Source organism: Pongo pygmaeus, chromosome 3, assembly GCF_028885625.2.
Source record: "Pongo pygmaeus isolate AG05252 chromosome 3, NHGRI_mPonPyg2-v2.0_pri, whole genome shotgun sequence".
Taxonomy (NCBI): Eukaryota; Metazoa; Chordata; class Mammalia; order Primates; family Hominidae; genus Pongo; species Pongo pygmaeus.
Genome location: NC_072376.2, coordinates 160914751 through 160940246, shown reverse-complemented (window position 1 = coordinate 160940246; position 25496 = coordinate 160914751). Strand labels below are relative to the sequence as shown.

Here is a 25496-nt window from a genome sequence, read left to right as displayed (position 1 = left end):
AAAGATCATGACCAAAGAACACAGAAAAACCACCTATCTCACCTAGCTGGATTATCTAAGACTAGTTTTATTTCCAAGTAGGTCATTCCTCGGTTTTTTAAGAAAACTGAACAGCCTTGTTTCTTCACAGCTTACCCAGATGCTTGGCTGGACCAAAATGTCATGGTGTTCCAGGACCTCATCTACCTAGAAGTTGTAATCTATACATGGAATAACCAGTGCACAGAGCAGTCTGAGCAGCATGGCTGAGAACGGTCAAAGTCAGGTCCATAACCCAATCAACCCCTAACCAGCCAAAGAAAACCTGGCACTCCCTATCTATCCCTATGCTAGTCAACTTGTATTAGTCCATTCTTACGCTGCTAATAAAGACATACCTGAGACTGGGTAATTTATAAAGGAAAGAGATTTAATTGACTCATAGTTCAGTATGGCTGGGGAGGCCTCAGGAAACTTACAATCATGGCAGAAAGGGGAGGCCAACACATCCTTCTACACATGATGGCAGGAAGGAGAAGTGCCAAGCAAAAGGGGAAAGCCCCCTTATAAAACCATCGGATCTCATGAGAAGTCACTCACTATCACAAGAACAGCATGGAGGTAACTGCTCCCATGATTCAACTACCTCCCACTGGGTCCTTCCCATGACATGTGGGGATTATAGGAACTACAATTCAAGATGAGAACTGGGTGGGGACACACCAAATCATATCACAAATTCAACTGAAATGGCCAAGGAATTGAGTGAGACAACCTTCTTGATGAAGCACTATCAACAGAGGCACCAAACAGATAAGATCTACAGAAAGAAACAGTCCAAAGCAAGATAAAAATTAAAGTTGAGGTATTTTTCAGCCGAGGTATTTCTCATCCTCTACAAAACCTAAGCCAGGGAATTATATCATATTATCTTATACATTAGTTTTCCTTAACTGGAAAAACACACACACACACGCACATGCACGCACACACACACACACAGTTCCTTTATTAAACAAATTAGAATAGTAAAGATGGGTTACGGAATACTAAGTTTAACATTAAAATGAAACCTTTTAAAAATTGTGAACGCAGAGATATCTTTCTTAAAAAAGAAAATCAACTCTACCCTACCATCCAAAGGAAATTCTTCTTTACCGTCCACAGAGTAGTAAGTATTGCATGATTACTGCTAGAAAAAAGTCCAGATTCTTTGATCAGAAAATCTTCCTTAAGTCTTACATTAGGGGGAGAAAGGGAGAAAGATTAAGACATTAACCCTGCCAACTGCCCATTAAGGAAAGAAGCTAACTGTGTTTCTCAGCATGGACAGGTGCACTGAGATGCAGGTTGTAACTGCCGCATGGTAGAGAGCTTCCTAAAGTCCCACTTAGCCCAATTCTCAGTTACACTGCAAGCTCAAGTAATGCCATCCAGGAGAGGGGGCAGAACGACATCGCAACTCCCATTTCATTTTCCCTCTGAAACACGGCAAGCCAAAATGGGAACGATAATGAAGCCAAATAATGTACAGATGAATGACAGTCAGTTGCTAGATAATAATTCACTTGGCTAATATAATGTATGTGAAATCCTCTCTAGAAAAAGAAAAATGTGACTTCTCAAGAAAAGAGCTTCCTACTCCCCAATCCCAAAAGCACAGAAACAAAACTACATACAGCTCGGCATTCCCCCTAAAACTAAAAAGGCAACTCCTGAACTATAAATTAAAATGTCACATTAAGGCATGAAAAGATGTAATGAAATTGCCATAAACTTAATAAGTGTTTTATTTTCTGTTGCCCAAAGATTTAAAGAAATTAAGCATAATGCTTGCCCCAAAAAGCTACTATGACAGCTAAAATATGCCAAAAGTACATGCCAGGAAAAGCTGATGAGAGAATCAGCTGTTAAAACCAATCACATGACAAAAACTAAGACCCCATTATAAAGTTATAGCAACAGCTAATAGGCATCAGGTTACAACTCCAGGAACCACCTCTACCTCTTACAAAGGTCGATGGAAATCTGCAGCAATTCAATTATAAAGCAAGTAAGACCAGTTCAGTTGCAATGTCAATAGAAGTCAAAGCAAATTGCTTTACTCTATAAAGCAAAGAGCATTTTTATGTCATAATCACAGTCCTGGGGCATTGTTTAAAGACTAAAATTTTTGCCTATATAAACAAAAAATATAACAGCCATGTGTTATTATTCTTGGGAACCCAAAACTACTCAGATACTTAAACTGTCTTCCATCAACTTTGAGGAAGCTGCCAGTTTGACAGCTCAGGAAATTCAGAGCACTGTGCTCAGAGCACAACCTCCAGTCCAGCTGAGACAATGAGGGCTGCCAGACTCCTTGCTTTTCACCTGTCCTCCCCTATTCCTCTCACCTAAGGAGAAGGAAAGTTCATTATTAACTGCCAGATGGAGGCCAGGGCAGCGGCTCACACCTGTAATCCCAGCACTTTGGGAGGCCAAAGTGGGTGGACCACCTGAGGTCAGGAGCTTAAGACCAGCCTGGCCAACAGGGTGAAACCTGTTCTACTAAAAATACAAAAAAAAAAAAAAAAAAAAAGATTAGCCAGGAGTGGTGGCAGGGGCCTGTAATCCCAGCTACTCGGGAAGGTGAGGCAGGAGAATCGCTTGAACCTGAGAGACAGAGATTGCAGTGAGCCAAGATCACGCCATTGCACTCTAGCCTGGGCAACAAGAGCGAAACAGTCTCAAAAAAATAAATAAGTAATTGCCAGAGGGAGATGCTAGTTACCAATAAACTTAGGTATAATGTTGGACAAAAATAACCAGAAATAAAAGACTAAATTACATTTTATTTGAAAGCATACCAAACATGAAAGCGTATCTGAAGCTTTTCTGCTTCAGATATCAGACTCTCAAGAAAATATAAGTGAAAATTATTCAATATTTACCATATATTGCCTGGTTTACATCCATTAACTCAGTTGTTCCATGCAAAAACCATGTTAAAGTTTTATTGTCCAAACTTGTGAGGCTTAGAGAGGGATTTGCTGAGATCATAAACAACATCAAGAGGAGGGCAGAAATTTACATCCAGGTTTAAATCCAAACAACCAAAAGCAAGTCAACCATTCAATAAAACTCTTTGCTGCCTAAGTATTTCCAGTAATAGGGATCCCCAAAATGCCAGGACAACGTGACCATGAGAAAGCAGCCTGGGCAAAAGGTGAAAGACACGTGAAGTCTAACAGGAAAACACTAAGCAGTGAGAGACAGTCATTCTCAGTTAGTGCCAATGAAGTCTCTCCAGGCCAGCTCATGCTAAAGGGACTCCATTCCCTTTCTTTCTAGACTCTGCTTCTCAATCCTTCCATTTCAAAATTTTAAACGTATACCCAACACACTAGTATGAAACGCAGCTTGCTTCAGAGTTAAGCTGAAACATTTGTAAACTAAACACATATAAATGTATGTGGTATGTGTGTATATGTGTACTTATATGTATGTATTACAAGTAATACACTATAGACAAGATAGGAAATACAAATATGTATAAAGAAAATCACCACCTCTTACCACCTAAGGATAACCATTGTTATAACTGATTATTTTTCCAGATTTACTTGTATGCTTATATTTAAATATATAGTTTTTCCTTTAAAAGTGAGAATATTTTTGAAAATTCCACTTTAAAACTTGCTTTTTTTATTCAAAAGCATACTGTACATTATTTCTATGGACACATCTTTATCATCCCAGGATGGCTAGAAGCCTATGTGTGATGAGTAAGACGTCTGCATCATCTGACTGTGTTTGGCTGGGCTGCAGAATACAAGGTCCTCTTATAAGTACATCCATACAATAGAATGCATAGAATACTATACAGCAGTGAAGAAAGGAGAACGCTCTCTTTGCACTGACATAAAAAGCAACACAAGATACCCTATAAAATTTAAAAAAAAACAAAAACAAAAAAGGTACCAAACTGACTCTTCAGTGCAGAAGAGAGTAAATAAGAATCCATATTCATATTTGCTTATTGTGGTGGTTAATATTGAATGTTAACATGATTGGATTGAAGGATGCAAAGTACTGTTCCTGGGTGTGTCAGTGAGGGTGTTGCCAAAGGAGATTAACACCTCATCAGCTGCCAGAGCAGCTGGAATAAAGCAGGCAGAAGAAGGTGGAGGACTTGACTTGCTGAGTCTTCCACAGCCTTCATCTTTCTCCCATGATGGATGTTTTCCTGCCCTCGAACATGAGAGTCCAAGTTCTCCAGATTTGGACTCCTGGACTTACACCAGTGGGCTTTCGGGATTTCGGTTACAGACTGAAGGCTGCACTGTCAGCTTCCCTACTTTTGAGGTTTTGGAACTCAGACTAGCTTCCCTGCTCCTCAGCTTGCAGATGGCCTGTTGTGAGACTTCACCTTGTGATCATGTGAGTCAATACTCCTTAATAAACTCCCCTTCAATATATACATCTATCTTATTCATTCTATCACTTTAGAGAACCCTAATACACTTATATATAAACATAAAGAATTCTAGAAGGACAGGAAACTATAGGTTGAACCATATAAAAATGATGATATTCAATCATGTTTGGCATATACCAATAGCAGTTTCACAAGGTACAAACTTGCTAATAACTGATCATCAATCCAATTTACATCTTAACTCTAGAAGGATTTCAGATACTACAAGTTGAACTACAGGAAATTCTCAATGATCACAACGTTTGGCCTACAATATGGGGGGGAGAACAGTTGAAATTGCTGATATTAGATAATTTTTGACCTAAAAGATGGCAATTTTATGTGGTTCAAGCCATGAACATCAACGGTTACAGATCTGGCTTGCAGACGCAGGCACTGAGTCAATGGGATGGAATAGATCTTTCCACTTTGTATCTTTTTATACTTTTTGAGTTTTCAAACATGGGAATATATTATTTATTTTTTTAATTATTTTTAATAAAGAAAGAAGGGGAGAGGAGTGGGAGGAGAAAACAGAAAAGTAACAGCAAAATCTAATATATTTAGGCAGCATCAAATTACAAATTGTGTTCACTTTCTAACAGCCTGTTAAAGCATCAGGTACCTGAGATATCCTCACTACAACCAATCCATGACCAAATGTTTGTTCATTTAGGTAAGTGGTGGCATAAATTACAATAAAATGCTTTTGCAGTACTTAATATCACTGAAATAAAATGGGTCACTTCCCTCCCCTTTAGCTCATAAAAAAACAGGCCTGGACTTTTCTCCTGGAGGGCCCATGCTTGTTACAGTGTTTTATGTCCCACATTTAAAACCACAGTCCTCTCTGGCTCTTCCTTCTCCTTTATCTCCTGGATCAAGACCATAGCTGTGACTCCCTTACAACACTAACCATTTTTTTTTTTAATGGAAAAACTAAGAATCATTCTTAAAATTAAAAAATAAATAGCATTGTTAGAAATGCACAGAGTTTCTCCGAAAGGACCCACAAAACAAATGGCAATGTCTGTTGACTCCAGGGAAAAGAAGTTCACAGTTGCCCTTATGTTCAGCACTCTAGTAGAGTGATTAAGAATCCAGACCCTGGAATCAGACTGCCTGGGTTCCATCCTAGCTTTGTCCCAGATGTGGTCAGTTATTGGCCTTCTCTATGCCTCAGTTTCCTGAACTATAAAATAGGGACAATAATACTACCCATAAGATTGTTCTGGATATTATCTAAGTTTAATAAATATTGCCAATAACAGTACTTGGTATATAACATGTTAATATGTAACTGTTCAAAGTTATTACTCTCTGAATTTTGTATCATACCCCTGCATAAACTACTAAAGATTTTAAGAAAAAGAGTATACCTTTTAAATAGCCAATAAACAGACTTAAATAATCACTATTTCTCTTTATTTAAAGAGAAAAATAAAAACCATTACCATAAGTACATTTCATGCTTAAAAACTTGTGCTGCTGATTTTAAAGACTATTAGTAGATCCAAAATGCCAGTCTCAAAATTCATGTTTTTTTTTTTGTTGGAGATGGGGTCTTGATCTGTCACCCAGGCTGGAGTGCAGTGGTGTAATCATGGCTCACTGCAGCCTCAACCTCCCAGGCCCAACTGATCCTCCCACCTCGGCCACCCAACATGCTGGGATTACAGGAGTGAGCCACTAGGCCTGGCCCCAAATTTCATTTTAATAGGCTTAAATGTTTTTTTTTCTTTTTTTTTCTCTCATCTAAAGGTGACTCTGTACTCCTTCTTAATACAGCCTAGGAGGGCACAAAGGAAGGTAGAATGAGCATGCAGAGGGAACCAGGCTGCAAAGATGCAACCCAGAAGTAAGAAAAGCCAACGGGAGACAACTCATGATAAATACAAGGAGTGTTCTTTGGCATTGCCTCAGTCTTGCATCATTTCTTTTTCCTCAACAGCTGGTAAGAATTCAGTAAGTAAAAATGAACTGGCCACAGGTTGGCTTTGTTCTGTTAATTGTACACAACACTCTCAGATCATGGTCATTTTAATCATGGGCCATAGAGTTTTCAGAGCAACAGAAGTCACTTGGAATTGGTTACACAGAGAAAATACCTTCTCCCTCAAGATTTCTGCTCATCTTCCTGGCTATCAAAGAAAACGTTTCAAATCAGTCACTCTTGACAGCCTTAAAATTCCATTTCATTCAGGATAAACAATACTTTGGTTGGTTTGAAAAGATGTTTCTTAGACAGCCCAGCTACCTCCTACACCACAAGAGTTTCAAAGGGGGCTATAAAGAGAGTGACAGCTGCTTGAATTCAGAACTAGAAATTAAAATAAAAGCTATTAGAAGTGAAGAAAAATCCCACTCCACAGGGAGACAAGCTTTAAAGAATTTTTCTCTCTTCTATAAATCTGAGTTACCTGCCATGAACTTATTTTCACCACAGAAGCAGCTATGTATTTTTTTTTAAAGGCATTAAATAAGCTTTTTTTTCCCTCCTCCAGAGAAAGGGGGAAATGTTCATCCCACACAGAAGCACAGTTAAAATTACACAGGAAGCAATAGAAGAAGTTGCCTTTCACTTTGTCACTAGCATTGGGGTTGGGGGGGGGGATGCTGAGCCTCACGGGAGGTTTCTGGGGAGATACCAACGCAGGGGAGGCATCCCACATAATTTCTAGGCACGCCACAACTCAATTACAGCCCTGAATCTTCTGGCTGCCTTTTCCAACCCATTGATCTCATCGCTGTAAAAGTGAGTTAAGAAATAATCTGTCTACATATACTGTCACACATTCAAGCCTGGTCTTAGAATAAACTTCACAACACAGTAATTCCATGTCAAGGAATCATAACACTGCTGTGAGGAGATGGCAAGGGACTTCTGGGCTTGGGAATTTATCACCCAGAGCCCACCCATGAAATGCCATGCCAAAAAAAAATTGGTAAGAATGGAGAAAAGACAGACTGCCAATCTTAAGGCAAAGATCTGCTTGGTCCAGTTACCTGGATTGATTATAATTCTGCATCAAGCTGACTGCATATTTGCAAGGAAACATCAATAGCTACAGAATGTCGATGAAAATCCATGCCAACAATGGTTTTCCAGTTGTCCTTCTCACACCTCCACATAGTTGTGTCCTGCTAACATCATGGGAAAGACAGAGCAGTTACAATTCACTTATGAAAGCACATTTTCATAAAGAGGCATTCTACAGACACTCTCTTGGGAACTGAGATGACAGAGTGCACCACTGCCGTGAATGTGAGCTATCTATCCTTGGCTTCTAATGAAGGGTCTTCACTAGAGTGAGTGGCCTCCCATCCCTTAATATGAGCGCCTATGGATGAATGTGGATATATGTGCCTGTGAGGAAAAATTGGAGAAAAATGAGCTCTACTTTGCTCATAGTTATAAGACTGTTCTTTTTCCAAGTAGATGGAACATTTTAGTAACTATTTACTATTTCTTTCTTTCTACTGACTTTCCATATACACTATTTCCATATACACTATTTATACCAAGACAATCTACACCATTTTTTACTAAACATATTTTTCAAAGCAGTTACATGTGAGAATACATATTGAACACACTAACAAAATGGCATGTTTCCTTCCTTTTGATGGAAAGATGGTCTGCTTTTAAGCTGCAAGGAAAAAACTGAAGATAAAAACAAAAACATAAACACAATGATAGATTTACCTATGAGCCTAATCTGTGGTGAATAATGTCCACTTTATCTGCCTTGATCTCCCCATCTAGTCAGTTAAGAAGTCCCCGATTTGCTTTAACATCTCTCCCAGATATCCATTTTATTTTTGCTTTCTAGTGCTCATTCAAGCCCACTTCAACCTCAGCCTAAATTACTTCATCAGCCTTTTGCCATGGCTGCTTTTTGGATTTCTACTGGCAGATTAAGTCAGATTAAGCTTCTTAAATATTATTTTCAAAATGTTACAACTCTTCTCCCTTGCTGAAAAATATTCCGTGGTTCCTCTTATCATTTTAAACCTAAAGCACCTTTCCCTGGCTTTAAGAATACTACCCTACAGCAGCAGCTAGAGTTCGAGTGCTTACTATGTGCCAGACATTAGGCTAAACACATTAACAACTGAACCTTCTCAACCATCCTCAGTGGTAGATACTATTATTACCCTGATTTTGTAGCTAATAAAATAGATTTAGAGAGGGTAAGCAATTTGTCCATGAGTATACAGTCAGGATACATATTCCCCAGCCCAGGCTCCAATCCACCCATTTGTCCCTTAAGCTGTCTCTCCTGGGTCTAAGTCTTCCAATCAGGTCCACCCATCATTCACAACTGTGAACACTGTCCTCTTCTAATCAGGGAATCTCCTACCCTCACACCTGGCTCTGGCTCTCTGCTCCTGCCATACCTCAGTCATGCTACTCCCCTCACCTGAAACCCTTTCCCACCCAACTGCCAAAACAGCTCATTTCAAGGAAACCAGAAAGCTCCCCCTACAGACTTCCCTTCCTCAGAGCTAGCACTGGGCACTTATTGCCACGTTGTTTCTTATTACACTGCAGTGACAAACAGAATGGGAAAAGAAAATCAGCTCCTTGAAAGGAAAAACCGTATGTGGCAGGACGTGGAGCATATAAAAGCTCTTCAATAGATATGTGGTACAATTCTGATTTTCATATCTAGTGTAATAAAAACCACTAATAAATGGTAGAGGCAAAAAAAACTTCCAAATGGCTAACAGCATTCCATCGTTTAGAATTAAAAATCTACATTTAAGAAGACCGCACAGTGGCCTGCTTTCTAGTTTTCTATTCTCTTGCTCATGCCTCAAAATCAAACCAAATTCTTTCAGCCTACCTAAGACAGCTAATTTATATCATCAGCATTGCTCTCGTTGACATGTGACATTTAAATTTTAGCTAATTATTTGAAGTTCTAATTTGATATTACTCAGGCTGAAAGGACATCTATTTATGACTTATTTGTCCTACTCTGATTTTAGAGACTCATCTAGATCAAGATATGTTCCTACTTAGGATACAAGGAAATGATCACGTGTCATTGTTTATCCATCTCTGCCCCGCTCAACAGTAGTATTTTCACTTTTTGCTGAGAAGGCTCTGTATCCTCATCATGGTATCTACCACGCTGTAGGACTACAATAACACATGCTCAACAAAATGTGCTGCAGTTAGCACATTCGTGATCCAAATGTTAAAGTGCCAATCCGACGATACCCAAGTAAGACCAACACTCAAATGTTGTTAAATCTTGCCAATTGGCTTGCAAGATGATTTTGTTTTCAACTCACTATAAGTCATACTCTTTTTTAAGTTGCCTAAATAAGTAAGCTGCTGTATCATGTTACAAAAGAAGACAGGCAAAGAATACTTAATTACACAAGAAGATACATATAAAACCTAGTTCTGTAAATGTCTAGTTTTGTTTAAAATTAGAGCTAGCATGAAGAAAGAGATTCAGATGGTAATCCTCTTCTCCCCGACTCCCCAAACCTTTGCTTAAAATTTCTTCTGCCTTGAATGAAAAATAACAAAGATCACTTTGATCTCATATAGCCTCCTGAACTTTCCTTGTATTTGGGGGAATTACAATAAACACAAGAACCCCTCTTTATGTAAGAGATTGTAAGGACACGCACTTGGAGTGGGGGCAGGAGAAAACAAACACATAACATATATTTAACATTTTTAGAGTTATCTTACTAGTAGTTCTAAAGAAATAAAAACATGGGATATAACTTGAAAATGAAATGAAAGCAAACCTTTGATTTCTAATCTTTTCAGCACTTAGCAGCCTACCTCATATTTTGCTTTTTCATAACTGACTTAGCCAAATCTACTCAGTTTTGATGTTGAGATTAAATGTTATATGAAAAATGAGCAATATGGCTTCAACAAAATAATAAAAGATGAGAATCTCACAAAGATTTAACAGCTGCTCTAATTTAAGAAAACTAGCCAGATACTATATCCATTTTAGTTCATATTAATCATCAATAAAGAAGCTTAAGCAAGTAACTAGAATTTTACAGTCTTTTGCAAATAAATTTAATATTATTTAATCATATATTGCAAAGAAAAATAATGAGCATACACAGTATGGCTAAATGCGTCAGTGCCGATGGAAGTCTTTACTGAAGTAAAGACACTCGGTTTATTTAGTTAAACTGGTCATCTCTCAATTGGGAGTGGGGGTGAGGTTGAATGAACATAACAGAAAACTTGTCTCCCAGCAGAGGATCTCCCCTCCGGCTTCATGCTGGATTTTCTGCATCCAGGCCTATCCTACTGTGACACATGCTAACAGGCTTGCTGACTCTTCGCTGATGCTTTTTTGATCTGCCTGATGTTGAACTGAAACCAATTCCGAGTGTGTTCCAAGACTGGCTGTTTGGGACATCACACAGTTTCATACTCTACTCAGTGCAGAAGAAGAAATAACATACCACAAACCACTCCACTCAAATACCAAATCTCTGACCAAATCATAGGGCTGAAGAACATCTCCAGTCATCCAATCCAGTTCCTCGAATCTTGGCAGATAGTCTACCTAACTTATAAGCAAAAACTATTCATCCTGTATTTAATTAAGTCAAATTAACTTATACTACAATGAGTCAAGGGGCGGGGGCAGGAAAGAGAGAAGCATATTTGTATACACATTTTCTATCTGTCCCATATAAACTAGAACATTTGGAAAAATAATCAACCAAAGTTGTCTATAATAATGCATATTTTAACAAAAACTAGATTAACATGGGAAGTCACTTCACTACTAAAATAAGAAAAAAATACAAAAAAATTAAACTTTTTGAAACCTTCAAGTCATTTTGACAATTACATGATCCAAGCTACTTAAAAAAAAATTAAGTCCTAATGACAAGAATACATCTTCTTTTGGAAGTAAAGTTTTCAATATGCTAAGTGACATTCAATAACATGAAAGTCTTTTTAGTATTCTTTTCCTATATGCTTCCTTTCAAATAAATGTATTCACTTTTCTTTTCTTTTTTTTTTTTTTTTAGAATATGTAAAATACAAAAGCCTATGACAAAATATAGACCCTACTCTGTTCTCTCTGAAGTAACTATTTTTTCACACAACTAAATCTTAACTACAAAAAAAGCTGAGGGCAAGGGAGAAAAGTTTTAAGTTGCTTTATCTTATCATATAACCTCTAAGATAAGATAAAACCACTATGACCAAACTTAAGAGTTTTCCTGATTCTGACAACTTAAAAAGAAAATCCCAATGTTGCAACCAAGGATGAATATAAAGCTATAAAATACTTCATGAAATACAAAATGTAGAACAAAACATCATATAAATAATTAACATAAAAACCCGACTAAAGAAGTTGAGTATCTGACAATCCTTTCCCTTAAAAATCAAGTAATTCTAACGAATTATTTTATCACCTACAAGTTAGGAAGGCTGTGATTGTACACTAGCTTGAGTGTTCCCATAAGAGATGTGCTAAATACCACTACAGAAGCTTCTTACCATTAATAATCACTTAGCAATCCAATGATCAAAAGGTTAATCCACTAAATAAATTTGATTGGATATTACTATTCCATTGCTAAGAACATCAAAATAGTAGACGTGATCCTAAGACCAAAATGTCCTTTAGTCATCTATCTCATGAAATACAGTCAATTCCATTTTGCTCAAGGGCCAATGAGCCATTTGAGGTATTCTGTGTCTTCTTGATTTCTTTTTCCTTTCCTACTTTCCAACATTTGCTTATTTCACTATTTATTAACACTTCCATCAGAGGACAAGGGAGATGTAACAGAAGGTGCAATTCAAACCAGTCAGTTTTACTCCTTATTAACAACCTGCTGAGAAAGAATGAACGTGAGAAACAGACAGAATAAAAAAGTTAGGGAAGTTCTGAAATTATAGCTTAATAGTAACGATTCACGCCCTTCCTCTGGAAATTAACTATCCGATTATAAAACTAATATTTGTATCATATGTACCTATGTCTTAAGCAACACAAAAGAATTGCACGTTTTAGCCCCCCTGTATCATTACAGGAGGCATTCTGAGTCTCCCTAGAGATACCTCTAAGTCAGGTAAGCTGAAGACAGTTGTCACCTGCTTGCATCGATCTCTGGATATTAACCACCTGGTGTGTGCATGCAGCTGCCTATGATGAAGGCATGGTATTTGTCACCATCCTCATCCCCTTCCTCACTCTGCTAATCTCACACTTCCCAACTAAGGTAACCTGGGTAGCACAAGGATAATAAATGAAAGATTCTCTTTTTTAAAAAAGAGGACTAGAAGAAGAATGAAGACTTCTTTCAAATTCAGCAAATGTTCTCAATAAGAGGAAGGACTCACAACATGAGTCACAGCTTCAGGCTGCATATTGAAAATGCAGGTTTGGATACCAGAATCATCTTATTCTCCACACCAATAACCGTATGATTACAAATCAGCAATGGGAGGCCTGTGCACGGCTCCCAGTCTTGTTTTGTATGGATCAGTGTTGAAAACTCAGATTTCTAGGCTCTGTAAAAACTGGGCAATCTGGCAACACTGAAACAACCGGGCCATGTGGCAATGATTAGCTGGAACAGGGTGGCTCGGATGGGACGTGAGAACTTCCACAGGCCAGAGTTCCACTGCAGCCCAGTTCCCACAAGCCTGGCCCAGGTAGGCAGGTCAACTTGCCACCCCTGCCATAAGATGAAGCATTCTGCCTGATGAACAAGTCAGAAAAATGGGGCAAGTAAGGCACACAAGCCATAAACCCCAGTGCGATGGTGAACTGTGCCTTTAATCTAGATGCATTTAACATGAGACTCCATCCGCTCCTCTCATAAAAGATCTGCTTTAATTTTAGTTCCCCTTCCATTTGTCTCAGGGTTATGTAACCTCACAGGAGGTCACACAAGTCTCCCAAAAAAGAAATTTAAGCTGTCTTTTAAAAATAAAAAAAGAACCATGCATAACAAAGACAAACACAAAACCGAAACTTGCGTTTTCTCCCTTACAAAAAAGCTTCACCCTCCCTGTAAATCTCAAAATTATAATCTTAAGGGAAGAAGAAATTAAAACACAGACGACAGAAAACTGTGTCCTGCCCTGAGGACATATGATATGCCATACTCTCGACATGCTATCAAGCAAAAAATATCATTAACATCTTACCATCTTCCAGCTCTAGACAAAGATTGTAGACGGCCACGGGCCTCTTGGTTCTCTGGCCTTGTCTCTTCGACTGCCTTGGTGGCGCATTTGGGGGTGATGCTGACAGGCAGGTGGGCTCAGGGAATGTAGTATCGGGCGGCGTCCGAAAAATCTTCCAACAAAGCATAAAGGACAGGAATTATTTACCATGAACGGAAACCTGTGTGTTACTCCAGTGAATCAGCACCACAACATTTGATTTGGAGTTCATTCAAGACATGCTAGAGCCCAAAACCCATTCCTTCCAATGAAGGGAAGAGGTCATAGCCTTTTATTTTTTTAACAGAAGATTCCAAAATAAAATCTCTGATTAAATTTAAGTCAAAACAACATCAGATTGTCATACATCAAATAATTCATTCCAAAACTAAACAACTAAAACTGTCTTTAGCAGATATAGACAGTACCACAGCCCTTCATCTCCAAAGGAGGCAGCCAGGATAAAACATTAAAAACAACTATTCCATTAAATTTTACAGAAGGTTATATTTACACCAAAACGTTGGCCTCAATTTTTTCCAAATTACGTAAACAGAAACATATGACTGCAAATACTTTTTACACATTTAAAAATAGCCTATGCTTATGAAATTACCTTTCTAGCTTCCCATTTACATTTTTCATAAAATGTTTTCTAGATTTTATCAATTCATTTAATACCCTCTAACCCCTCTTTTATTTCCCCTTTCATTTATGAAACCTAGAATATTAGCACCTTGATTTATCTACCATGTCATTCATAGATCAGTAATAATAACATTAATTAAAATGTGCTGCTCCTTTGCTTAGCAAATTTCTTCTTTTGAGAAAAGCAATTTGTGCCACAAAAGAAAGCATATCACACAGAGGTGACTGATAATAGACCCTCCATAGCTGTGAGACCCCAGTTCAGAGGCTTCCTTCCAGCAACGCTGCAGGCCCTTCATCCTTCAATAAAGTCATAAAGTAAAATACGTTAGAGATATCGACCTAATAGAAGCTGCATCTCCAAGGGGCTGATGTTCCTCAGGTGGAAGCAGAAAACAGGAAGAAAGCCAGCCAGCTTTAAACAAAACATGAATATAAAATCCACAAATACCTAATGTATGTGGGGCTTAAATCCTAGAGGGCGGGTTGATGGATGCAGCAAATCACCATGGCACATGTATACCTATGTAACAAACCTGCACGTTCTGCACATCTATCCCAGAACCTGCACATTCTGCACATGTATAATTTAAAAACAACAAGCACTGTGAGAATGTCTCCCTGTTTTATATTTTTTATATTAAAAGTGGTACACAACCTTTGATACAAGTGAGGGTATATCACTTACATATGTGTATCGCTGAACAACTAACAACGATGCTGGAGTTTTAATTGCACAGTCGAAAAGTTCGCACCTAAAAACTATTATATACCAATAAAAATAAGCTATTTCAAAGATAGCATTTGCTTTATAGTCCCATACTGCCCCCTCATGTGTAAATGAAATTTTTAAAAAATGATTTAAGTTACTGTAGACAAATATGTGCTAGTGAAAATTTAATTTATTGCTCCAACTGGTAACCTGCCAACACCATGTTTCCACAAAATCTGTGTTCCAATATACCACTCTGGCCAATAGCAAACTCCTTATCTGCCTAAAAAATCCTCTGCTGCCTGAACTATCATCCACAGCTGGATTTACTGCCATTTGTCATTGTTCAGATGTAAGAAGGTTGTGAGGTGGTGGGAACAGGAGAGCAGTTAAATTGAGAAGTCCGATAACAGTGAAGGAGAGAAGAAAAGCCAGGAAACATGACTCCACTGGAAAAAAAAAAAATGGCACCTGTGACATTTAAAACAGCTCCCTGGCTTAGCTACTAATATGTTTGATGTTTACAAATATGGCAGATGCCTCTAGGATGTCACCAGAATAGAAAACCAAACCATACACACAGCCAGTATATGCAAAGCATAAATTAGCAATGAAAAAGTTATATCCCAACAACTGGTGACGGACAGATAACCTTCCAAACAGACCCTCTTACAGGATCATACTGACTGGAACAGTGCAAATGCTGAAAACTGCCCCACCTCTTTCCTCCAGTTTGAAGTGAGGGTGTTGGGGAAAGGGTGTGGGGGGTGAGGTGTGGAAGCAACCCCAAACTGCAGAGCCAGACTACCAAGCAAAATGAGACCCTGCAGAGGACTGATCTCAGTCCTTCCCAGCACCTCAGTCCAAATCTCAGGGCTGGGTCCAACCCGGGTTGGTCTCCAGAAGACTTAAGGCACTGTTTAGCTCACATCAGAATATCTGGGAATGAGGAACAGGCTTTGGAGTCTCTTTTGTTTTCTTTGGTTTACATCTTAAAGCTCCTCAGGTGATTCTTTTGTGTAGCCAAGACTAAGAAACAGTGATTTAGATATAGGTATTCCACAGCTATTTTACACTTGTCTTGGATGAACAAAAGTCAAAATCAAAACACCAGAAAATGGGAGTGTAAATGAGTTCAACCATTGTGGAAGACAATGTGGTGATTCCTCCAAGATTTAGAAACAGAAATATTAATACCATTTGACCCAGCAATCCCATTACTGGGTATATACCCAAAGGAACGCAAATCATTCTGTTATAAAGATACACACACGTGTATGTTTGCTGCAGCACTATTCACAATAGCAAAGACATGGAATCAACCCAAATGCCCACCAGTAATAGACTGGATAAAGAAAATGTGATATATATATATATATATATCGTAGAATACTATGCAGTCATAAAAATGAACAAGATCCTGTCCTTTGCAGGGACATGGATGGAGCTGGAAGCCATTATCCTCAGCAAACTAATGCAGGAATAAAAAAACAAAAACAAAAAAACACATGTTCTCACTTATAAGTAGGAGCTGAACAAAGAGAATCCATGGACACATGGGGTGAACACACACGGGCCTGTCAGCGGGGCAGGGGGAGGGAGAGCATCAGGAAGAATAGCTAATGCATGCTGGGCTTAGTACCTAGGTGATGGGTTGATAGGTGCAGCAAACCAGCATGTCACACGTTCATGTAACAAACCTGCAAACCTGTACCTGTAGCCCCAGAACTTAAAAGCTGAAGGGAAAAAAAAAACACCAGAAAAATTATTTCATAAAATTTGGCACTGTACATATATAATCAATTCCTTGAACCTTGCCAAATCCTGAGGTATAAAATATGTCAAAGATTCCAAATACACACCACACCCTCAATAAGCTCTATGTTGTATAGGCTGAACATCCCAAATCCAAAAATCTGAAATCTGAAACACTCCAAAATCTGAAACTTTTGAGCGCTGACATGACACTCAAAGGAAATGTTCATTGGAGCATTTTGAATTTCAGATTTTCAGATTTGGGATACTCAACTATTACACATAATGCAAATATTCAAAACTCAAAAAAAAATCGAAATTCATAACACTTCTGGTCCCAAGCATTTCCATTAAGGGATACTCAACCTGTATTAGCATTTCAGAAAGCTAAGCTATCATCCCGATTAACACAGGTAGCAAATCACAGATGCTCACCTGAGACAGCACTATCCTGGCTTTTAAATCTTAACAGCTATGGAAGGTTAGGTTAGACGTTTTTGTTTGTTTGTTTGTTTTTTGAGGTGGAGTCTCACTCTGTCACCCGGGCTGGAGTGCAATGGTGGGATCTCGGCTTGGCTCAGCTTGGCTCACTGCAACCTCTGCCTCCTGGGTTCAAGCGATTCTCCTGCCTCAGCCTCCTGAGTACCTGGGATTACAGGAGAGTGCCACCATGCCCAGTTAATTTTTGTATTTTTAGTAGAGATGGGGTTTCGCCATGTTGGTTAGGCTGGTCTCTAACTCCTGACCTTGTGATCCGTCCGCCTCTGCCTCCTAAAGTGCTGGGATTACAGGTGTGAGCCACCATGCCCATGCTGGGCCAGACTTATTTCTTAACACAGTGTATCTCATTTTCTCATGTGTACAATGAGAACCATAATGCCTGTACTATAGGGATTAAGTGACATAATGTTTATAAAGTGTTCAGTACAGTGCCTGGCACACAGTAGCCAGAAATAAATGGTAGCTATTTGTATTCATAATATAATTGTAACAGTAAATAATTATAAAAATGAATTCAGACCTCATGACTCCACTCAACTGCTATTTTAGAGGGCACTAATTTCTTGGGGTCTTGAATATTCCCCAAATTCAGTGCTCTGAGCCAAGTTATTCTAAAGTGCTCTGGAAAAGGACATCAAGCAACAGGCTAAAGAAAAGTAACAAATGGAGCACCTTTTCAAAATTCCCAAGTAACCTGGAATCAAACAACTGTTTCCTGTATTTATTTCTGCACTTTAGCACTGAAATTTTGGATATAAATTACTTCCTAATTCATTTAATATATTTAACATTTAATATACACCTACTAGGTAGCAAGCTTTCTCATAAGCAGTTTAATAGTCTCAACAGCCTTTGAGGTAAGTACTGTTCCACACATTTTACAAATAAACAAAGCTCAGAAATTAAACAATTAGCACAAGTCTCCACGGTTTCAAAATGGTAGAGTTGGCATCTGAAGTTGGCTTTCATTCCAAAGTCACTGCTGCCAAACTATAAAAATATTATAGGTTTATGGAACAATCAACATTTAATGCTTAGGGAAAAATACTACCAGCTAGTACTGTGTTATATCTGTTTAGAAAGAGTAAAATGGGGAACAGCTACATAAATTCACCATCCCCTTCTACATGTTCTGAGAATGCATTACCTTTATATGCATTTACTTTGTCTTCCAGTGCCCCAGTTCTGAAGCCTTTTTTTTTTTTTTTTTTTTGGATACAAAGCCATGCTCTGATGGTCTCTCTGAAACACCAGGAATGACTTAAAGGGACACTGTTTTTAGATCTACAAGAAGAGGAAATAGTAAAACTATTTACTTTAAAATTCTCACCTGTGATTTTGGCATTCGAATTCTAGAAGATAAAATGTAGCTTATCTTGTTCTACATTGCCAAGATGTGTATATAATACATACACAAATATAATACTGATTTGCCAATTCTAGGACCACTGCATGGATGCAAATTCCTCTTAGTGCCCAGGTCTCTTTCTAAGATTGCCCAGCTCTCCCAACTTTCCTGGCATCAAACCTCTCACTGCCTTTGTTCTACGAGAGATGAACTCATCTTAAGCAATATTGAGAATCAAGAGATTACATCTATTCAAAACCTTTTTCCCCCCAGGGTGAAAATTTCTTCACAGCACCTATGTATTTACAACATAAGAAAAACTCAAGTCTGACAATCCAATGACAAAAAACACTCCACGCGTAGGCATGCCAGGTAAGGAAGTGCTTGCTTACTCGGGTCTCCTAGGAGTGCCAGCACAAACAGAAGTCTGGCACCGCTGTTCAGAGTGACAGATTCCTCAGACACAACACAATGGATGTTTATGCTCATGGGACTCAGCCATTTATACAAATCTCTCCCCAAGTCCTTCATGCTCTGCTACCAGGGACCACATGTGGAAAGGACTGCACCACTTCTGCCAGAAATACTTTGCCAATAACAGGATATAAGATGGTCTCTGCAAATTTTGCTTTAGCACACAACTTAAACCTGCTGCATTTCATTGAACTGAATTAATAAATACTGTAAGTCCACAGTATCTATCTATCTGTGTAATGATATCACACTTCCTCTCCCTGAATTCCTTTACATACACACACGTTCATATATATATATATATATATATATATATATATATATATATATGGTTACTGGCTCATAACTGTCACAGCTCTCATTATAATGTTGGGATGCTTTAGGCCTTGGAAGCAGGCCTCAGAAAACAGAATCTCTCTCTGCTCTCCCCAAGGTAGGTATCTTCCCCTGCATTAAAGAGCTGGCCTTCCTGGCTTACCTATTAATTATTTATATTAAAAGAAAAAGTAGCACATAACCTTTGATACAAGTGAGGGTGTATCAGGTACTGTCTATACCTGGTAAAGACAGTTTTACTTGTTTAGTTTTGGAATGAATTATTTGATGTATAATGATTTGATGTTGCTTTGACTTAAATTTAATCAGAGATTTTATTTTGGAATCTTCTATTAAAAAAATAAATTCTCTGACCTTCCTTGTCTGACTTTAGGTCATAAGACCTCCATTTCAGAAGGCGTTTCGCTCTATATTCTGGAGGAGGGAATGCTGCACAGAGAAGCCAAGAAGAATCTGAACAGTCAGGCATTGCTGGGTTTCTCTTTCAGTCCATTAGCATTAGATCAGACCCTTCTTGTACAATTATATTTCTGCTTGGTGGTCAATCATGCCCATCCAATGAAGTCTCCATAAAAGGCCCAAGAGGGTAGGGTATGAAAAGCTTCTGGAGAGCTGAACACAGAGGTTCCTGGAGGGTGGTGCACCAAGAAGAGGCATGGAAGCTCCGCACCCCTTCCTCCATAGCTCACCCTATGCATCTCTTTATCTGTATCCCTAGCAATATCCTTTATTAAATTTTTTTTTTTTTTTTTTTTTTTTACTTTTTTGAGACAGAGGCTCACTCTGTCACCCAGGTTGGGGTGCAGTGGTGCAATCTTGGCTCACTGCAATCTCTGCTACCCGGGCTCAAGCAATTCTGCCTCAGCATCCCGAGTAGCTGGGATTACAGGCATGCACCACCACACCCAGCTAGTTTTTTTGTTTTGTTTTGTTTTGTCTTTAAATAGAGATGAGGTTTCACCATGTTGCCCAGGCTGGTCTTAAACTCCTGGCCTCAAGTGATCTGCCTGCTGCAGCTTCCCAAAGTGTGCAATGTCCCTTATAACAAATCAGTAAATGTGTTTGCGCTCTGTGAGCCACTCTAGCAAATTAATCAAAACCAAAGTAGGGGTTGTGGGAACCCCAAGTGGAAGCCAGTCAGTCACAATTTCTGGAGGCCCGGACTTGCAACTAGCATCTGAAAAGGGGGCAGTCTTGGGGACTAAGCCCTCAATCTGTGGCATCTGGCACTACCTCCAGGTAGACGGTGTTGGAACTGAATGGGAGGACACCTAGCTGGTGCTCACTACAGAGCTGACTGCTTGCTTGGTGTGTAGGAAAAACCCCCATACATCTGGACACAAAGGTTTTCTGTGTTGATTGTTGGGTTATAAGAACAGAGGAAAAAACAATTTGCATTTTTTCCCTCTATTTTTTTTTTCTTTCAGAGATACGGTCTTGCTCTAATTGCCCAAGATAGGGCGCAGTGGCACAATCACAGGTCGCTGCAGCCTTCAACTCCTGAGCTCAAGCAATCCTCCTGCCTCAGCCTCTTAAGTAATTAGGACTTTAGGCGCGTGCCACCACAACCAAGTAATTTTTAATGTTTTTGTAGAGACAGGGTCTGTTTTGTTCCCCAGGCTAATCTCAAACTCCTGGTCTCAAGTGACCCTCCCACCCCAGCCTCTCAAAGCACTGGGATTACAGGTATGAGTCACTGCATCCAGCTCCAGTAATTCTTTTTTAAAAAGATGTTTCTACCAATGCATTCACTGGTCTTTATTATGATAGAAGATTATGTTTGTATATTCCTATGATCTCAAATAATAACAGTTGCAACTTTTGGGTACTTGCCACATACCTGACATTATGCCAAGTGCTTGACTTACAAAGATTTGAACTCACTTCCCTCATTCCACTGTACATGTCTTGACCACTGTGTTCCATTGCCTCCAACATCACCCAGTCATACCAAGCCCCATTCACAATGTGTCCTCTGTGTTGATGTCTTATTTCACAGAACTATACTTATCCATAAGCAGACAAAGGTATTTCCAGAAGACAGCTAGAAATCAACGCAGGCTCTCCTAAGTTAACATTGAAAGCAGGCACAGAAATAAAATGTCCAATCTTCTTTCTAAAGGAGTATAGTTAGAAAATGGCCAAATACTACTTTGAGCTTTGGAGTCTACAGGTTTAAGCAAACCCTGATCACCTTGGGGTTGTTTGACTAGGTTCGCTCCAAGGTAACCTGAACTTCGACCTACAACTTAACCTCAGAGTAGCTACCACATGAACAGTACAGAGATAAAGCAATGAAAACCTTTTCCAACTCTCTGTCCTTGAATCACCATGACTAAATAAGGGTCTTTTCTGGAAAATTTAACTAGAATTGACGACAGGATCTTACAGTAAAATACCAGTCGGGTTCAGGCTTGAGGCTGGAAATATTCTACAGTTTCATGTTTGTTCTGGTTCATTAAAACTCAGAATCTTGGAGCTGGAAAGTAGCCTAGTTATCCCTTAGGCTAAGCCCATTATTTCACAGTTGAGCAAACTGAGGCCCTGTGGTTAAAGATTTGCTCATATTCATACCACTAGTCAGTGGCAGTCAGGCCTTACTCCCAGAGCAGGCCTCACGGCCAACTGCTACTTCCTATCTTGCCGGCTTTGACCCCTTCTTTCCAACAAAGTACCCCTCATGCATGTACTTCCTCTTCTGGGCAGATTTTGCTGAATAGCTGAAATTCCTCAAAGTGATTTCCTATGCATTACAGATGCAAGAGGCTGACATTAGAGCATGTGAAGGGTCCTGTTTGTAGTCCTGCTGCTACCTATCAGTATGAGGCCCTCTCTACCATGTCACAGGAGACTAGAGAAAGGCAGCCAGGAGAAAAGAGAGGGAATAAGGGAACAGGAGACATTTCCCTGCCAGTGGTCACCCATCCCACAGGCTCAGGCCCTGACTCAGCATGAGCTTTTCAAAAAACAACTTTGGTTTACAACTAAAACTAAAAGAAGAAAAAAGTACTTTTCTGCAATATATCAAATTGGTAGAGTTTCTGTTTTTCTAATTTTGTTTATGTTTTATTTCAGGAAACATTTTTAGACCCCTTTCCCAGGTTCCAGTGGGACATACCATATTGATTTCGGTAGCACTCCATACGCTAAGTAGAGTGATACATAGCCAACTCTGGTTTTTGCATTAAAGATTTCAGCATACTGACAATCTTTATCAACCAGACTTTATAAAGTACAACATACTCCAGAACTACCTATTGCACCCATAGCATTTTCAGTGCCACTAACTAGGGATGCAACATCAGTGACCTGCTTCTTCCAGTGTTTCACAAAGACCAACAGAAGGAATAATAACTTTGATAATACGCTCAGAACCAAATGCCATTAAAGAAATTTTCACTACATAAACTTTCTCGCCATCTACATCAGGTGAACCTCTCCTGACTAAGCCAAAGCCGCATCACTGTTATGTTCACGGTGTGAACATATATCCCCAATTATAAAATGTTGTTTTCTGGTTTGCAAACCTTTAAAAACACTCCAGGTGCAGTTTTATCCATTTGCACCTGCAAACATTTGGAAAACACAGCATACAATTTCTGAAGTCAGAAGAATACACTTCCCCAAATATAGCTGTAATGTTGACTTTCATAACCCAAATGTCTACAAATACTCTGAGTATTTGTAGTAAAAATACTGAGTAAAAAGCCAAAGCCTTTTTTCAATGTGTCCTTTGCTCACATGCAAACAAAAAGTTTACATTTCAGTAATAAACGCCTAGACTAACATTAATACAATATACTCTATGTCAACTATAAGGCATACTCCATACACAACATGCCTTTTTTTCTCCTCTTCTTCCTCCTTCTTCGATGTTGGTTACAACTTCTTTTGAGGTTCCTTTTCTCCTCTCTCTTCACCCTTCTTTCTGAGCCTCAAGCCCTCCCTTAAAAATCACTGGGTGCTACTAAGAAGCACAGAAGATCAAAACATAGTAAATGTAAAATTGGCAGTCCCAAAGACCTGAGGATACCCAAGAAGAGGATTTCCTCTCCTGGGCTAGTGAGAACCCTGATAAAAAAGAGTCTTCCTTAAATGACACTAGTGAAACTTTAAACTGAGCCTAAGTAAACACATTTAGAACTAACTGACTCATCATCTCATGAAATTTCCAACGTGAATGCTATTTTTCTTTTGGAATACAAGCCATGACCCCTAGTCATCTGGGTAAGCTAGAGTAACTTTTCCTTTTTTTTTTTTTTTTGAGATGGAGTCTCGCTCTGTCACCCAGGCTGAAGTGCAGTGGCGGGTTCATGCCATTCTCCTGCCTCAGCCTCCCCAGTAGCTGGGGCTACAGGCGCCCACCACCACGCCTGGCTAATTTTTTGTATTTTTAGTAGAGACAGCGTTTCACCATGTTAGCCAGGATGGTCTCAATCTCCTGCCCTCGTGATCTACCTGCCCTAGCCTCCCAAAGTGCTGGGATTACAGGCATAACTTTTCCTAGAAAGAAAAAATAAGCCATGGACCTCTTCATTCTCCAAAAGGAAATGTGTGAATTTTAGTCACAATGAAGAACACATCCCTTGAAGGCAGGTATATGTATTTATCAGAATCATCTGAAACCTTTTCCAAGTACACATGTTTACAGGAATGGCTTACATATTTTAAGAGAGAATCCAATATTTTCTTTCTTCCATTTCCATTTCAGCTCTAATAAAAATAAAATGCCTAAAGTAAATCCATGTTTTGAAAGTGGTCAGTGGTGGCACTTTAGGACAGGCTGCACTGAAGGTGGGGGGCGGATTAGTATCAGCCTTCATACTGAATTATTGTTTCTAAAATTTATAGGAACACTTTGCTTTTTTTTAATTGATAAACATTTTTTCCCAAATTACAATTTACTCATGTTACAAAGGTGATAATACACATTATATTCCTTGTAGAAATGTTGGCAAACACAAAACAGCTCTTTAAAGAAGGTTAAAAAAAAAAAACCAGACAGATACCCACAATCCCCTACACAGGAACATTTCTATAAAATTTTGATGACTATTCTTCAGGGTCTTTTTCTTAAAACATTTTGTCATTATAAGGAAGAAAACAGTCAATATATTTAATACAACTATATATGGACCTCAGGTTCCTAGAATTTATTCAGCCCCTGGTTATACATGAGACGTGGCCTCTGCAATATATGGGTTGGTGCAAAAGTAACTGTGGTTTTTACAATTACTTTTACACCAACTTAATATATCTATTAAGACTAAAGTTTGGGGCAAGATTCAATTTCTAAACACATTAGGACACAGCTAAATTTTACCATCCAACTGAAATGTTTCTAAACAAGGGCTTAGAAAATCTGCAAGAATACATTTTAAAAACATTCCAAACAGCACACTGTTCCCACTCTCACTCCTGTCAACTTAAGTCTATGTGGAGGTCACACATACTGGTGCCAGGCACCAGCCTCTCCTTCAGTGTGAACTGCACTATTCAGTTTAAGAAGTCTTATGTATGACGACAAAGCATAATCTTTACCTCACTCCTGCACCTTAAAAGGTATAAAGGTTCCTGCTTAGATTCTTGGATGACCTATTGGTTTGGAACTCACTGCCTCTCAGACATAACAGCCATGTCCCAAAAGCACAGGGGGAGATTTCTCTCAGGGGGTATTACTTCGCCTAGGCCTTGGATCAGCTTTGACATAAATGTTTGCAATCATAATAAATGAGGTAAAGACACACTGTCGGGCGCATCCCCTTAAATGGAAGGAGAGAGAACAGCCAGGATAATAGCCATAGAACCACACACACAGGACACACACAGGAAGGTAGAATGCCTTCATCCGTATTACTGTTGACATGCTAATAATTGTTTGGCACTTTCATCAGTAAGACATGGCCCCCCTGTCAAATTGGGTCATGCACGCTTACCTTTGTCCAAGAAAGGATTTTAAGAACCCAGCACTATCTGTTATTCTTACGTGTTTAGTTACTGGGGGATTAGCACATAGATTTTTATGTAATTCAAATCCCAACTAATAAACATAAAGGAGCCAACAATTAATGCTAAAACTAACTGGCTA

The 25496-nt window shown here is 38.9% G+C and overlaps 1 protein-coding gene across 6 annotated transcripts in view; it reads right to left on the bottom strand.

Moving 5' to 3' along the window:
- The window catches only part of ARHGAP10 (Rho GTPase activating protein 10), a 337402-nt gene that overhangs the window by 37061 nt on the left and 274845 nt on the right, over positions 1–25496 (bottom strand). For all 6 annotated transcript variants that reach the window (XM_054486509.2, XM_054486510.2, XM_063664171.1 and 3 more), the window contains one exon: positions 13617–13767. In XM_054486509.2, coding sequence (XP_054342484.1) covers positions 13617–13767 — 151 coding nt within the window. The remainder of the gene's footprint in view (positions 1–13616; positions 13768–25496) is intronic.